Source organism: Diadema antillarum, unplaced genomic scaffold (genome assembly GCF_040938485.1).
Source record: "Diadema antillarum isolate AM-2024a unplaced genomic scaffold, OU_Dant_1.0 scf00000049, whole genome shotgun sequence".
In the NCBI taxonomy this organism is placed as follows: Eukaryota; Metazoa; Echinodermata; class Echinoidea; order Diadematoida; family Diadematidae; genus Diadema; species Diadema antillarum.
In genome coordinates, this window is record NW_027270938.1 from 255015 (window position 1) to 273508 (window position 18494).

General features: G+C 38.8%; 1 protein-coding gene across 1 annotated transcript in view; it reads right to left on the bottom strand.

The window, feature by feature from the left end:
* LOC139715517 (protein MON2 homolog) overlaps positions 1-18494 on the bottom strand; it is a 100168-nt gene that overhangs the window by 53079 nt on the left and 28595 nt on the right. The window contains exon 5 of the mRNA XM_071627087.1: positions 3853-3984. Within this exon, the coding sequence (XP_071483188.1) occupies positions 3853-3984 (132 nt within the window). The remainder of the gene's footprint in view (positions 1-3852; positions 3985-18494) is intronic.

The window sequence follows — 18494 nt, forward strand, 5'->3', positions numbered from 1 at the left end:
CAAAAATATCAAAATGAACATTCTGCACTTTACAAGGGCCAAGTAGTCAGTTCATTGCTTCTTTGTTTTGTGTTTTTGTTGTGGGGGGGGGGGGTGGGATTGAGTATTGTCACTGACATTAACCTGTTGAAGACGAGTCCTGAGTAAACTCGGGTAGGTGTCTATAGGAAATGTGTGTTGTGGCAAAATCAGTCCGTCCTCAACGGGATAATGTTCTATACCGTCCAGCAGTGAACAAATGATCAAATATGGTGTATTATGCTCTAAACAAGAAACTTTTAATATTGCTTCTTATTGGAGACAAAGAATGCTGGAAAAACTTTAATATTGCTAAGCACCAGATTGAAAGAAATATTCCATACCAACAAAGCTACAAAACGGTGCTCAATCAAAGACATCATATCTTATGTTGCCATTACTGCTTACAAATTCCTCTGAAATTTATACTTCAAACTAGGTCTCATTGTACGTATAAACAAAGCAAACTCACTACCAACCATACTCTTTTTATTGGCATAAACAGCAGAGTAAGCTTTACCTTCAAATTACTATTTACAAGTTACATTTTGTGGAAATCAAGGAGTTCTCAATCTAAAAGATAAAAGTTTGAAAGCCTCTTGCATAACAACTGGACTGTGCAAACTCTTTCTAGATTTAGTGAAAAGGAAAGGATGTTCATTATTGGTGGCAGTGCCTCGGTCTGATCAATCTGCTAGGTGTCTCTACAACGGCTCAAATTCCAGGCGCAGATGTTAGCCCTGAGAGCTGACACTATCTGCATTAATTATCTCCCGTGATATTCATATGTTGCTACTCTCTCTGGGTTTTAGTTGTCAATATCAGAGAGAGTTTGAACCCAGAAATCATGCCCACAGCCAAACCTCTTAGATGCTGCTCACAAAATCTGCTGAATTCAAATAGCAATAGCTGGTAATTCATATCGCAAGGCAATCCCCTTCCAAGTCATGCCGCAGCAATGAAAATGGCAATTAGGGAGTACAGAAATTACAACTGTGCATGCATCATGAAAGTGAAAGCACCAACAATGAAAAAACTGTGACTGCGACAGGATCTACCGTTTTGATTTCAAGCATCAGCTAATTGGACATTCTTGCCGACATTCACTTGACAGAATTCCTCTAGAATGCAGCAAATATAATATTTCCTGAATGACAGTGGGCACATATAGTAGGTCCTGGGCAGCACACACCCAGGTAAAGAAAAGTAAATCAAGACCCTGTTTACAGTGCGGGGCTGGGCCGAGCCCAGCCTCAATTGCGAGGCCGGGCCCCGCAATTTTGTCCGTTTACACTGCCGGGCTCGGCCGCGCTTTTGATTCAAACCTTTCAATATTTTGTCGTAGTGGCGCTCTGCTTGTAAACAAATGCAATTTGGTATTGTCTGGTTTTCATACCCTTTGCCAAATGAATTCCGTGGCGACAAAGTCGCCGTTCGGGCAAAGGCCTTTGCCGAAGGAAAAAATCCTTTGCAGGACAAAACCACCTTAAACTATACTAGTTTTTTATGTTGAGGGGGTCAATATCCTGAACAGCGAAATAGTACAGGCAGAGGGTTTGGAAGCCAGACTAAAATTGGCCGCGCATTTGGCCCAGTTTACGTTTACACTGAGAAAAGGCCGGGCTCGGCCACGGCCGAGACCACCTCCAGAGCGAGGCCAAATGCGAGGCCAATTTTGGCCCCGCATTTGGCCTTTTGCGCGTTTACACTGAAGCGGGGCTGGGCACGGCTGCGGCCGAGCCGCGGCCGAGCCTCGCACTGTAAACGGGGTCTAAATCAATTTTCTATCAAGACAAAGCAGTACACAATGCTAGCATGGTGAGGAGAAATGTATTGTCTATTTTAGGAGTGTAGTGATAATATCAACATTATGTGCTATTAGAAGGAATATGTTGATTGGATCATGGCCTCAAGCACTGATTCTTATCAAAGACAAACTGATGGATTTAATCATGAAAGAGTATGCTCACTTACAGTATCATCAAATGATTTCTCACGCAATCAGAACAAGAGCAACTGTTAAACAAAAGGAGGGGGAACAGCACTTGATGCTAACTGGATGTTCCATATAAATCTAACCTTGATGAAACCTCTTTGACGGTATCTTTCAACCTAATTGTAACTACCTTTTGAATAGTTATGCAAACAATTATTATCTCTCATTCATAAGTGTGTCTGTAAAGTACATTTCTCTGCTTCTGTGGACATTTTGTGATGCTTGGCCCTTCCCCTGGTCCCCTTTGGGGCCACCCCAACCATTTGAACAACCTTGCATCCCATGCCCCTGGGAAGATTGATTCCTACCAGATTTGGTATAAATCTGACCCTGGGTTTTGAAGGAAGAAAATGAAAGCATAAAAAAATTTACAGTCTCTGGACAACAGATGTTGGATGATGCATGATGCAAGGAACAAGACAGACAAAATCTGATCTCAAAAGCTCACTGGAGTCCTCTGCTCAGGTGAGCATATAACTCAAGTGAGCTACAGTGAGGCAATGGCGAAACCAATTTTATGTTTTGGGGGTTTATTTCACCGTGCCCCAAAAATGTGGAACATAAAGACAAGTCATAAGTGGAAGCACGGAAAAAAGTTTCATCCCCAACAGCTGAAATTGAAGGACTCTTTTTCTGACCATATAATCATTCAGATATCCTCTCTAATCTAAAAGCACTTTCATGCAATATGGTGAGATATGACTACATGTACCAGTATCACTGGACATGACTGATCTGATAGTTGTGAGTTGGGTTGAATACTGATAATTGGATTCAGTGAGAGAAATTTAAAGTATTCTTTCATGACCTCTGCTACCTAGGAACCTCCTACTGACTTAATATGCTTTCATATACAAGGAAACAGTCTGATACTGCATAGTTTTGCAGGTTGTGGCCTGAAGTGTGACACATAACCCATGCAATTAAGATATCCCCACTTAACAGCTCCCAGGGAGGAGGGTGAAATCGCAGTGGAGTGATCAGCGTATCACTCACATTGATTACCAGGTCAAGCATGACAATCCCATGCAATTCATCTGCAGCGGCTAGCAGTGGTTTATAAAGGTATCATGCTGGAATATGGCGATCATATTACAGGGAAGAATAAGCCTGCCTTGTTGGTGTTAGCATGGACCTACTAATAAATGGACTTTCAACGAATCCAACCACTTTGAAGTACGAGATCCGCCGCCACCTGACTATGCGCATCTCAATGAGTACCCAGAGTATACAGGTGTCTTGAAAATGATGATCGCATAATCATGCATCGTCACTGACAAAGGAACTGTTTCCCTAATTCCAGTATCGTATTTCGTGTCATTTGCTTGGAAATTACTGACCCGCTCGCTATCGCTCACACATACAACCTTGCCTAATAGTGAGACATACATATCCGCTTCCCTTATTGTCTCTTTTTACTCTGGAAAAATGTGCGCAAAAGATGAAAAATGTGATTACAAATCATAATCAATTAGCTAAAAAGTTAGCTTTCTCTTTAAAAGTATGTACATTTCCCTAATGAATATATCTGAGCGGTGATATTCTGATACATATCACCACAACTGCACAAAGTCATGCATTTTCCTTGATTGATTTAAGACAGTTAATATCTTCTGCGCATTTGGCATATGATAGAGTTTTCAAAGCTGTGTTGTGTTTTGCTCTGGCTTTCCGGTGGCGGAGATCATAAGATCAAAGCAGAGAAGAGTGTTTAAAATGTTTTTGTGACACTTTTGACACAGACAGAGGCATGCATTAATTAACAAAATGATGACTGTCCATGTGTAGTAGGTCTATGGTGTCAGGAAGGATGACAAGGCGAGGGACAGTGAGCCTACCTTGGCGAGAGCAGTGCCCCTGACGATGGTGTTGGTGGTGAGGATGACGAGTGTGGTCTGCAGGACCTTGAGGTCTTCCATCTCTGACTCCATGAGACTCCACAGCATGTTGATGACATTGCTGGCTGCAGCCTGGATATGCAGACATGGCAAAAGAGTAAAGAGCAAAATTCATTTTTGTCTTGGAGCTTTTCTGAATTGAAGGCAATGAACAAGGAAGATGGCAATTTATATCACATACAAGTATGCTTCTTTACCCTTGGGGAAAAATAGCTTGATATATATTGTGCAAGAGCTGGATGACGGAGAGAGAGGGAACAGTAAAAAAGAAACTATCATCTGTCCTGCAGCTGTAAATCAAAGGCTGGATGGACCATTCCATCATCCTGCACTTTTTAGCATTCAGAGTCCCCCAACATAGTGCACACATTTTATATTCTTGTTGTGACATAATACATGGGATTGCAGCTATGACACTTTTCTGTTTCTTGCAAAAATCAATATTTTTACATACAAAGAAAGTGTGCTCTAAAGGTTGTTGATGACGTTTGCTGGCCACTAACATCAAGGAAGTACAAGGGGAAGGGGGGCATAGGGTATAGAGAAAAATGGTAAGGGGGATGGGGGCTGTTCAACTTTGTGTTCAATCTTGAGGTAACTAGCTTTGACTATGTAAGCGATAGAAGGCCTCTTCATCATTTAATTACTATCCTTGGATGATGAAAAGAGGAAGATGGGGACTTCCACTATAGACAGCAAGGAGGGAAGAAGGGAAACTCTGAATAAAAGCATGAGGTCAATGCCATTGATATGACACTTCTTGCTGCAACACATCCTGATATTCCATCAATGGCCATGATGCGATGTCAGCATGGATGATTAAGATTTTATACTGCTAATTATAACCTCTTGCTTGTAACCTGGGCCCCATTGTGTGAAGCTATGGTAACTTTACAAGTAATCATGGTAACTCTACAATTAGTGGTAACCAGCAGTTGATTGATCATGTTTGTTTCTGTCGAGATGTGTGCCGTAGTTTCATTGCCATCTTTTTCTGTTTTCTATGTTTTGTCGTTTTTTGTTTTATGTATGAGTTTTGTTTTTCATTTCTGTATATTTATGTTGTATCTTATCCGCACGGACCTGTGGAAGAACAGTCCTCGGACTGAAGTATGTTGCCGTGCTTAAATAAATGAATGAAATGAAAAGAAATGAAATGAAATTTCTTGGCTTTGATTGCTAGAGAATAGTGTCGCCATGGTAGTTATCGTTGATTGGAGAGATACTATTACTTGTTCAGTTACCATTTTTGTAAAGTTTTATGCAATGGGCTGATGTGTCATTCATTTACTCTCTACTTGCATATTCTCTGTGTGTTTGTCACACATTATTAGAATAAAAAAGAAACTCAGAATAAAAATTGGGGCTAAATTTCATGTTTTGTTGCCAGAACTGATGGGAGCTTGGTATAAACGACCGTGATGTCACCACTCCACGCCTACATCTCCCTGGAGAGAATAGTCCTGTATGTTGTGTCAAATTGAACATGACACAAAGCAGTTCTCTAGTGGTTACAGACTGGGGGAGGGGGGGGGGGGATCTTATAGCTCATGCAAGTTTCCAGATAGGTGTCTCACTATCGAGCAACTTAATGGTCATGTTGTTGACTAATTCAAATGATTAGATTCACAGGAAAGAATGAATGTCATGTTCGCTTTGATAGGCCATGTTACACTTTACATTCAACAGCCTTAATACTGCTGGCTCTGTCTTACCTGTGCCTGGAAAAAAAGGGGGAAATGTCAAAGACATTAATCAATCCAAACTGAAACAAGTGACACTTGTCTTTCCTATGTGTAATGATCCAAATCACGGAGGGAGGGGGAGAAGAGAAGATACACAAATAAGAATTTTGGGTCATTTATCAATTGCAGTCATTGTTGTAATTACAAAGGGGTGTGAGTGTACTACTTATACAGATGGGACAGTATTTACACAAATGCAAATGTTCTGGAACCCATCTCCTCAGAGAGTGGAATGAATCCTACCCAGTCTATCCTTATCAGTACTGAATTTAACTCTGAACTAAACAAGGAAAAGTAGAAATTACGCGGTGCGTAAAATATGTCCCCGCCGGAAGTAGCATTTAGTAGCAAAATGTACAATATCGGTAAAAAATCAAGGTCAAAGGTCAAAGAAGTCAAAGGTCAAAATTCTGTGTAGAAGTTTTGAAGCCCTCACCTAGTGCCATCACAAAAAGCAAACGGAATCGAAATCGGGTTAGAAATGGCAAAGGAGTAGCATTTTGTAGCCAATGTACAATGTAGGTCAAAAATCAAGGTCAAAGGTCAAAGAAGTCAAAGGTCAAAATTCTGTGTAGAAGTTTTGAAGCCCTCACCTAGTGCCATCACAAAAAGCAAACGGAATCGAAATCGGGTTAGAAATGGCGAAGGAGTAGCATTTTGTAGCCAATGTACAATATAGGTCAAAAATCAAGGTCAAAGGTCAAAGAAGTCAAAGGTCAAAATTCTGTGTAGAAGTTTTGAAGCCCTCACCTAGTGCCATCACATAAAGAAAACGGAATCGAAATCGGGTTAGAAATGGCAAAGGAGTAGCATTTTGTAGCCAATGTACAATATAGGTCAAAAATCAAGGTCAAAGGTCAAAGAAGTCAAGGGTCAAAATTCTGTGTAGAAGTTTTGAAGCCCTCACCTACAGACTGTAGTGCCATCACATAAAGCAAACGGAAATGAAATTGGGTTAGAAATGGCAAAGGAGTAGCATGTTGTAGCAAAATGTACAATGCAGGTCAAAAATCAAGGTCAAAGGTCAAAGAAGTCAAAGGTCAAAATTCTGTGTAGAAGTTTTGAAGCCCTCACCTAGTGCCATCACATAAAGCAAACGGAATCGAAATCGGGTAACAAATGGCGAAGGAGTAGCATTTTGTAGCCAATGTACAATATAGGTCAAAAATCAAGGTCAAAGGTCAAAGAAGTCAAAGGTCAAAATTCTGTGTAGAAGTTTTGAAGCCCTCACCTAGTGCCATCACATAAAGCAAACGGAATCGAAATCGGGTTAGAAATGGCGAAGGAGTAGCATTTTGAAGCAAAATGTACAATATAGGTCAAAGGTCAAGGTCAAAGGTCACAACTGAAATTCTGTGTAGAAGTTTCAAAGCTCCCATGTAGTGCTATCATATAAAGCAAACAGAATCAAAATTGGCTCATAAATGACAGAGAAGTAGCAAATTGAACATTTTGATCACACACGGACGCACAGACAGACAGACGGACGGACAGACGGACACACGGACACACACACGTACGGAGCCCGTTTCATAGTCCCCTGCTCGAACTCGTTCGGCGGGGACAATCAAATGATTATTGTAAATAATATTTCACGACTTTTAAACAGCAATATGCAGAATGCATATTCACAAAATTCCACATAATTTCATTTTTCAAGCACACTGAAAAAGCACTTTTAAACTTATCTCCTTAAGAAGGAATGGGGCATGTTACATATACATCAGTAAAAAGTTTAGGGAATGTGTACATTTAAGAAATTATTTGTTGAATTCTCTTTATATCTTCTTTATACTGTTGGGCAATTCCGCAGTTAGGTGGACATGACATGGATAAAAGAAATGTGCCTCTTTATCTTACTCCTTGATTTAGGTATCAACTAATGCCATGGATGTTCATCAATCATTAAGGTCTTTCAAATTCAGTAGAAATTATTTTTCGTATTCATTGATTTTGCAAGATCTAAAACCATCATCTAAAATGTACATGTGGGACTGGGGATGCTGAAATTCACTTAAATGCAAATTACAGTGGGTTCCTTTGAAATTTTTTCCTCAAAGCTTTGCTAAAGGGTAAAAGATGAATACATTTAAATACTCTAGAAGTCATGTGACATTTTGTCAATTACAAAAGGGTGAAATGACCTGCGGAATTACTCCGGACAAATGTAACGTTACTAACCGTAACGTTACTAACCATGCTTTTGGGGGTCTAGCTAAAAAATTATCCGTCGAACTGCTAAAAAAATTTGCATGAACATTTGTCATGATGCAATAATTGAAATTAATGCAACACTTTGTTTGGAGTAACTTGAATTTTTGCACACTTTTTGTTACAAGACATTGATTTTTTTGTCATGTCCTTTTTTCGTAACGTTACTAACCAGCCCTTTAAGTTGCCATAGCAATTCTAATATTTCTTGGATTGTATTCATTCTTTTCTGTATCATAAACATGGGAAGGATAAATATGTTTTTGACATAATTTTGACTTGAAATGAATAAATGGTAATTTTGTAGTAAAAACAAATATCTAAATTTGTTCAAATGTAACGTTACTAACCGCGGAATTGCCCTGTTCCATTACTGTGACCAGCATCACATATTGCTGTAGCTTTCTTATCAAGCAATGACAACACATGGATTTAATAAAAATGTTGAAAATTCTTAACTTTTGAACAGATTCATTATCTGATCTTCCTCAAATTTCACTGATATCATTCTTCAGCTATATTTCTCTATTCATTGAACCTACAATAATCACATTTTGGGTGAAGTTTCCATTAACTTTTTCAGAAGGCAATAAAAGTCGTCCTGACACTTTGACTTCTGCACTGCTCCACATTATGGCATGCCAGTGTGTGTTATTTAGTGGCACGTAATCATTTTTGGGGTTATGCTAAATTCATGAATAGTTCACGGAATGCGTAATCTTAGGACACACATTGACACATCATATTTACACCATACCTACCTAGTGTTCATGCAGTGGTATTCACTGCCATGACATACTTGTAGTGGTCAACTTTATTTTGTCTTTTGTGGTCATGAGACTTGTTTTAACTGGCTCATGTACATCTTCACTGCCCTATACATGGTATGCACTGGATCAACTAATTTGTGCATACATAGGTTGCGCATAGTTTACGGAGGGTTTCAAACAGTTAACAAAAGTGTCCGAGAGTCACCCCAAAATTTAGTTGTGCCATAATTTTGAAGACACACAAAATTTTGTCATGTATTTCATGCACTAAGTGCACTGACCAGCATAGTCCCACATTTGCCACAAATGCTTCCTGCACTGGCAAGAAATGTACGAACCATATGTGCAAACCCCACATGCATTCAAAATATCAGGGAAGCTATGACAATAGGATATTAGGTTCTTGGTTCCGACAGGGCTGATGCATAAACCTCTTTTATCTGTGGTTTATGAAACTGTTTTATTTAAAAGAATCTGTAAAAGGGAATAAATGGAAACACGTATTGTGACTATATGATATGTTACTTGACTAATGAAACAACAAACAGCCCAGTATGAGCGAAATCACAATCAATCTGAGCCAGACAGTAGCCTCTTGGGGGGGGGGGGGGGGGGGGGAGGCACATTTTGTAAAGCATGGGCACCACCGTTACGCTTTCTATTATTCAAGACAAGCCTAAGTGCGCTCGATCACTGCGATGACCTTTAGAATGTACGGGTATTCATGAAAAAGCAGTAAGCATTAATAATCACTTTCAAAGTAGGCTTAACTGTATTTACAGGCAATCCTTAGACACGAGCACTGATAAATGAGGGATTGCTTGGTTGCAGATTCAACTCTGCATCAAAAATGCCCTAAAACTGTCACCACAATCCCTTGCTCTAATTATTCTTTTCTCATGCTTAAAAATTTCATATCGTGTAAAAGTTTTGCAACTTTTCTACTGATTTCATTCTTCCCCACATCAAAAAAGACGACAAAACAGAATATATTTTCCTCTTTGCTTTCATTACATATTTTTAATCACTTTCACTGCTTTAACAAATAATCTACAAACTTATATCAGATGTGAAAACTATAGGATTCACACAGAATACACAATTTTTTTTTCTTTAATCAAACAAAGAAAAAGCAGAAAAGCAAACTCAATACAGAAAAGCAGGGAGAAGAAAGTGAGATATGTGGCATTTCACCTGCCTTTGATGAACTTAGTGCTCAGGACCTGTACTCAATATGGCACTGTGGCAGAAGATGACATCAAATAATTTAGATATTGCCACTTAGTATTCCTCTCTTCAGCTTAGCAGTGAAGAAGACATTGCAATGAGGTTGCTGTGCTAAGATGGATACTTAATTACGTTTTGCTATGAGGTTGCAACTTTGAATCTGCACATCTACCCCTACCCCCTGTATAGATATCTGGACAATATTCATACACAGGCCAACATGGTCGATTGTAAGGATCTACATACTGCATGCACTGCATCAATAGCAGGGGTATAAAGTTCAGTTGTAATAGGCGAAAGATCTTTATTTAGCCTAAACTGTCTGAACATACAGGTATTTCTGCTCTTTCAGTGGAATTTTTTGTATTATACTGACCTTCCCCCAAATGTTTTGAGTGTCTGTAAAGTATTGTTATCTGATATGCACTACAAAATGATGAATCACAGGAACAAAAAATTGTCATAAATTTGGATGACAGTTTCAACTAGAAAAGCACTCTGAGAGAGCAGACCTCCGCCAAGCAGCTACTTTCCAGCGATGATTTTGCTCTTTTTTCTCCTCTCCACCACTGGGGAAAAGCTCTTTGGGCTCTTCCACAGAGATCAGTGATTTCCACCCATAGGTATACACGCTGAAAAAACACCCGATTTCCCAATATACTAGTAGAAGCCTTTGTTACGTCATAAACCCTCAGCTGCGCGGCGCACCTCGCCCTAGCAGAAACTAGAGCACGCACTTTAGTGAACGTTTGAAAACCTCAAAAATGCGCAGCTTGAACTCCCAAGTTCAATGACCCTACCTGCCAAAATATCAAAATTCCTTCATAAATTTCCAAAAAATTCTCGCATCACTACCAAAATTTAATCATTTGTTACTTGTGTCATTCTCAACCTTTCCTGTAAGTTTCATCCAAATCCGTTACCTACTTTTTGAGTTATTTTGCACACGGACAAACAAACAAACAAACAAACTAACGGTAAGGAAAACATAACCTCCTCCCTTGGCGGAGGTAATAAATGTAGTGTACTGTAAAATGAGGAATGTTTGCGTGCATTTTCAATTTTGCGAATTTCGTGATAGCCATGATCCACGAATTAAAGTACACAAGAAAGTTCTTGTCTGCACTCTACGCACTGAATGCCAGTAACAATTCCCAAAAATGTTATGCCGCAAAAAAGGCTGGCTGTTCAATCAGCAAAAATATCTTGCTTTTATAGTATAAGTAGGCTTGAAGAGAAGTATCACTGATTGATTTCAGATGTGTTTTATTACAATGATTTATCCTTTCACACAATTTTCTATGCAGTTGACATCATTACAATAATTTTTGTTGTGAAAACGGATACATTTTGTCTTTGTTGTACACACAAACACACACACACTCCTCTTAGTCCATAGTAGATATGACGGTTAAATTCTTTCACCTGTAGATTATCATGTACAATTTTGTAAATTGCTCTTAAACAGCATGTTTTCCCACATCATGGCACTCTTTACAACATATTGTGTGCAAAATGCATGGGGATGGAATGTAGAAAGTTGTTGAATGATGATATGACGGCTGAAAGTTTACCCTTATGAAAGTAATTACAGCCCCCTACTTCATACAAACACCCCCAACAGCCACAGGAACCATGGCAACAACAAGTACTCACACAGAGCTGATTAGCCATTGCCATGGTAATTGCAATTAGTGGAGAGCTGTATTGAACAAAATCTAATTTCATGTTTGCAGTCAATAAAAACACATCACCCTCTGATCTAACATACGTGTGGACAAATTTGTACTCAATAAAGCTGGGCACAGACATGAATGATATCACACTGCTCATATGTGCATTGCCATTTGAGATATTTCATCTGCCTTTGTTTAAAATCTTTGTGATGTCATTTTGGCATGTTGAGTCGTCCCAAGCATCATACTGTAGCAGAACTTGACAGGTTCACACTTTCAAAGATTTCATTTGTAGTCATGTTTCTGAAACATGCTTCCAAGCAAGTTTAGAGTACAGGTGTAAATTTAGATGTGAATCTCCCCCCTGACCATTAACTTTGAATAATATAAAGCTGTGTGACGAACACCTGTCAATCAAACGTGCAACTCTCAATTTGCTTGCATGGAGGTGTATACCTAAACACACACACATACCATGGCAGAAGTGAGACAAGGTTATGCTGTGAAGGCCTCAACTCCTCAATTAGCATGACATTAGTTGTATTCACACAGACAAAATAGCTAGATAATTATCTTGATCCAAATACTGAAACATTCTCTGCCTTTTCATAACACACATCAGATAGACAGAAATATGCGGCTAATCACTGATTGAGATAATTTGTTGACCAAACTGTACAAGCCCAAAATCTACCGGAATGGTGATTCTTGCCCTTTTGTTCATGCACTGTTGTGATACATGTGTGTTTTGTAAAGCGGACGAAAAAAATCTTGAGATTTTTCCTCCAGCGTTCACTGCGATGTGAATCATCCCACTATTCCTCAAATTACCATAATTCTGAAATACTGGCAAGATTTCTTTGGATTCTGAAATACTTGCAAAATTTCTTTCGATTTGGATTGTGCTGCTGATCACACTATTTTGTGGGATTTTGATGTTCACACAAGCAAACATCTCAAAATTTGGATTGCGATGCAAATTTTGAGATTTTGTCCCACTAATTCATATCAGGGTGGATTCCACTAATGTTGTTTTACAAACATGTTATGAAACCAGAAGGGCCCTGTTTTTATGAAGAGTTAAAATTGATTATATAGTTGATTTCAACTGTAAGTCTATGGCAGCCTGTGTGGTAAGGAAATTTAAAATTAATTTTATCTTTTGATAAAACAGGGCCCAGAGACTTTGCAAGTGTGAAAGCCCCCTATGTGCGCATTTGTCAGTGATATTACTTCCTGCCAGGAGGGTAAGATGTGATCACAGATAAAGTGGGGGTAGAAACTGTAATTTTGCAATCTGGGTTAATACAATATTACATTTCTCCTGGGCCAGAAGAGACTGTTGGTTTGGCCTTCCTGCTGGGATGCCTAGCTAATGAACAGTATCGCCAAAAGGGCGCTAATGTGGCAAGTGGCTCCTACTTCACTCATTACTAGTAGGTATCCTACCGAGTTCCAGGCAGAAAGCCATATAAGATTCTTTCCTGTCAAAAAATATTCTTTCTAATCGTATCAGTATCATACTAATCTGCAGTCTTCGCATTAAGCTTCTGTTTTTTTCTTTTTAATCCCATCAAAGCTGGATTAGTGAGATCCCACTGTAAAATTCAACCATAGCATCATCATGTTTAAAGTGAAAATGGTTAACTTATTTGAATACACAAATTTTATGTGAACCATGTATGTTATATATCACATTTCCCCAGTGGTAGGATACCGACAGACACTATTAAAGAGAGTCATGCCTTTCCATTTTGCTTGCTTTAGTTGGAAGACTCGTACAGAAAACCTTTTAAAGCATCTAAAAGCAGGAGAACTGAGTACCATTATGGCTGATTCTCTCATCTCTAGCTAGCCTTTAAAAGGGCACTTATGCTGGCAGAATCGGTTTCACATGAAAGAGCGTGAATTACAGGAAAAGATAAGGTCTCAAGGAGAGGAATTTCACATTAGTATCAGTGATTCCACATCCTCTGTGGTACTTTCAAAATAAATGTTTAATTAAATGTTCCATCTATTATACATCCTTGATATATCAAAATGGTGCCCTGAAAGAGTAATTTCAAGCTGTCCAAGCTCGTCTTAGAGATTATTTTTGTCTTTTTACGCCTATTAGACATATCATTTGTAATCATAGATAAAGATATAGCATAAACTCTGAAAGGACCACCATCTAAAAATGTCTTTGACATTTATACAGACATAGTACATTGTAGTTACAACTGGCAATAATGTAATCGTGAGGCACATTTGGTTTGGCCAGATCTAGAAATGCTCGTTTTGTATCTTTTGATTTTGGCAGGTACTGAATATCAGTAACAGTCAAACCGGGTTTACGACGAACAATAGTTATCTCCTTTCATTAGAAAATCAAAACCAGCGAATAATCACATTCAGCTATAAATTTTGCTTCTAGTCAACTGCTGTATTCCTCTAAGTTGGAATACCAGCACATAAGAACAAGAGTTTCAGTGCTTGGTTTGTATGGTTAAAGTTGGTGAAGAGTAAGGATAGAATCCTTATCTTCCCTTTTTATTCATTTTTAGTAATATTTTTATGACAATGCAAAATGGTGACAATATGCAACAGAATGCATTTCAGTAATTTGAAAATAAATCCCTTCCACAAAAAGGAAAGAAGAGATGAAAAAAATGAGTAACATTAACAAGATGTTCCTAAATTTAAAGACTAGCTCACAGTTTCAATCTTTGATGATTTGCTCATTAGGTCTTAGTGTATCTCCATGCAGACATACTCGAAAGTCAGCAATCTTAAAGATTAGTTGATTATTAGAGCCACAAGACATCTTTGGGTTTATGCTCTATCTACTACTTGCGGGGGGGGGGGGGGGGGGGGGGGGTCCCAAGTTGTAGTTTAGTACCATTATCATGAAAGTTAGCGTGCCCTATATGCGAAATCTATTCCCCCTTCAGGTTCAGGGTCAACCTCCAGTATGGGTCGTACACTACTGTATCGTCACACATTATCAAGTTTATTGCTGATGCTGCCTGTATGTATTTTTTCTGGTTCTGCGGTTGAATAATTGAGTAGGACTTAACACTAATATCATACCAGTTTTATATGGGTCTGATACGGATAACAGGGGTGGCCAGAATGACCTCACAGCTCTCACACCTTCACCAATCTTCTTTATATTTTCTTTGCATTGATGTCCAATATGACTTTATGAAGTGTACAATGTAGTAGTCTTCTTAAATAAATCCAGCAACAACTGCACCGAAACTTTAAAAATTCATAGCTTTTGAATCGATTGCCCCATTTTTCTCAAACTTTCGCTACTAATATTGATGCTTCCACTCAATCTCCATTTATATTTGGGCTTTGGTTTCCTTTGAGCTTGTGGATGCCACATGAAGTGCAAGCTTTTACACCTTCACCATGGACTCTCACAATCAGATTTCACTTGTACAGCTTTCAACTGACATAATATATTCTGTTAATATGTTCTTCACGTTCCAAAATGTATTCCACTGCCTGCCACAGGCAGGCAGTGAAGAATGTTTACAGCTCCAAGAACAACTTTGACAGCATGAAAACACGGGGCATTACCACAAATAATTACACCCTCTAGCTGAGCTTTAGGAGGCAAATCTGGATCATCGGATTATTCCCAGTGTAGGTAATGAAGCCTTCAAGGCAGGTACATCACATGTACATCCCACAAGGGACTATGGTTACATGTATCTCTGGAGCATCAAAGTGGCCTAGCAAAATGCATCCATAAAGGTTTTCAAAACAAAACAAAGTATCAAGTTTTAATGGCAGTCACTTTTGATTTCCCACGTACACTGTACATTAAAAGAAAGAGAAAAGACTGCATGCTAGTGCAAGCATAACTTGACTGACGCATAAATCTTGAGAATCAATTGACATTTTCGATTTCCTAGACGTATATTGGTTATTCTGCAGGGTTTGCAATGGTGAAAAAAATGTGATAGTTCAAATTTTGATTGGAGCTAGCATGTACAAATTCTTCATCTTGAAATCCTGATTGCTTTTTTGTTGTTGTATTATTTGTATGTGTGGTAGCTCAGTCTGGGTAAAAGTTAGCCATTTCTCTTTTATTCCCAGAAAATCTACACACTTGAAATCTTTACTTATACTGTTTTAATACCTTTTGCTAGCTACATGTATTTGCAGGTTCCAATCTGTGATTAAACATAAAAAGACATTGTTAAACACATCTAAAATGCAAAAGAAATGGTAGAAATGACCGAGATAACAGAATGTGCTTCCAGTATGAATGTATACTGGAAAGATTACACTGCCATATATGCCAGTCTCATGAAAAATCCTTTGAGGTTGGATCCAAGGATTTACCCACACATTTCTTCTTCTCACTCTTGCAAATCAATGCAAGCACAATTTGTAATTCCCTTCCTTCCTTTATCTATCTTTTTATGAGCCTGTACATACTGAACTCTACATAATAGGCCCAGAGTGAAAGCCCCTCAAAGGAGATACACAGTATTCCATCTACCACTTCACTTCTACTCTCTCTTGATGGATTATAGATACTTCCAGCCATTGTCACTGCCAGACATTTATGGTATACTTTCATCTATAATGCAACACATGTGCAGTTTGGGTAGGGGTTCCATAAATATTTATGGTAACATCATGTGTTCCTTATCCTCCCCAAGAATTGATTAGTTAATCCAACCTGCAGCTTAAAAACACGACCACACTTTGCTTCCCCTCCCCAAGGGGCAGGGCAGTTACAGACAGTGCTCCGGTGCAAATACTGTCCCCAGGGCTTTGAATACATTAAGGCATCAGCAGTATGTTCAGCAGGCTTTTCCTTGCTTCGGGACTTTCCGAGCATGGATGAATCCAAGCGAACATCTCCAGTTAAAGGCCTCAAGACGTACACATGCCTTCTATTCTGTGAAGGTTTCTGGCAGCCTTGAGGTGGATCAAATGGCTGCATATTTTTGCGTTGGATGTAGGACATTATGACATGAAGCATGATTTGTGTCTATGATTACCTCCCTGCATTCATATCATGGTTGCAAAAAACAAAAACAAAAAAAAGCAACATATCAGCAGAGGTGCAGAATAGCAGGCAATAATAACTTTCTGAAATCTAGAAAAACATTTAGAATAAAAAAGGTCTCATTTTTCAGGAAACTAAAATATGAGACACTATACCGCTACTAACAGCAATTATCATATTTTGAATATGCGCATCAGTCTGTCGTGTCCGATATTATGCCACACAATATGCAATATTGTTACGGACTGCTGATCAAAAGTTTTAATGAAGTAGAAGCTTCATAACCAGGTGAATGAAACACACTATACTGGTCTGAGTAGTGCTCTGGTAGTGAAATGATCATACCAGTTAAAGTAAGGGGCCATTGACTTTGTCATGTGCAAATTGTCTGTATCTATAGTTTTATATGATGGAATGTTGAGGCTACCCTGTAATGGGTACGTAGGGAAAAAAAAGGAAGGTGTCATTCATAAAGTGATAATGGAAATTGTAAAGAGAGGTTATGTTTAGATGAGCATACAGGGCAAAGAAAAGACAAAAAGGAGTGACATTAGGATTGTGCATAGGATATAAAAAGTGTGTGAAATAGAGCTGCCAGAATAATGCAATCCAGAACTAGACAAGCACTCGGAGAGCGCAGACCTCCGCTAAGCAGCTCATTTCCACCCATATACACATGTTGAAAATCGCTGAATTTCCCAATGTAGAAGCCTTTTGTTTACGTCATCAGCTTCCAGCTGCACAGCGCCTTACTCGAGCAGAGCACACGCTTTCGAGCACGTATGCAAACCTCAAAATTATACGCACGGCTTGAACTCCCAAGTTCATTGACCCTATCTGTCAAAAGATTTTTTTAAAACCTTCAAAATTTCATAAAAATTCCCGGATCACTACCAAATTTTAATCATCTGTTCCTTGTGTCATTATCAACTTTTCCTGCAAGATTCATCTAAATCCGTTTGCAAGTTTTTGAGTTATCTTGCACACAGACAAACAAACAAACAAACGCTAATAGGGGCATTCACCTACACAGAAAAGGTGAGATTTGAAAATCAATTTTTGCATCGCGATGGAAATTTCAATTCTTTTTTTTTGGTGTGTGGACAGAAAATTTTCATGAACTCTCGCGATCGGGATCCAGTTCGCAGTTCTTCTTGCGATTTTTCAGAACTATAGCGATAATTTGCCTAGCGCTGTGTGTGTGAATCCGTCATGAATCAAAAATCGATTGGGTCTATCCCACAATGCACCGCGCATAATGAAAACAGGCGGTATTCGCTCTGTCAGCTATTCGTGCATTCCCTCTGCTTGCACATATGTGCAATGTTTACACGTACAGACAATGCAAAGTGCATGTGCAGTATTGTGTAAATGTTCTTCCTCTACTCTACACAAGTTTGCAGTTATACCAGAGCTTCGCGTCTCGGTTATTGTGAGCTGAGAGAATAGGTGAATTTTATGAAAATTATGGCAGAAATTGAGAGTTCATGTTCTTCTGCTGGTAGTGGGCATGTTTCGGGAGCACATTGGAGAGATGAGGAGGTGCTGGAGCTGATTAAACTGTGGAGTGAGGGCATGCACAGTGTCCCACTTCTCTCTCCATAGGGATGATTTTATTCTAGCGCCCATGGTAACTTTCGTGTGTATGAACGCTCGCAAAAAAGATCGATGTTGGATCGCAATCCACTTTTTGACAGTGTGTGTGAATGCCCCTAATAATTGACAATTGTATACCTGTATGTATATGTGTACGTATATATTGTTTGTTTGTTTATTGTTCTTATTATTTCCTGTGATACTGTTGTAACATGACACATGTACTCTGTTCTATAGCGCCTTGAGTATCTTTTTTAGGTAGAAATGAGCGCTTTATAAGAGTCTCACTATTATTATTATTATTATTAATGAAAACATAACCTCGGGGGTTAATAATGCA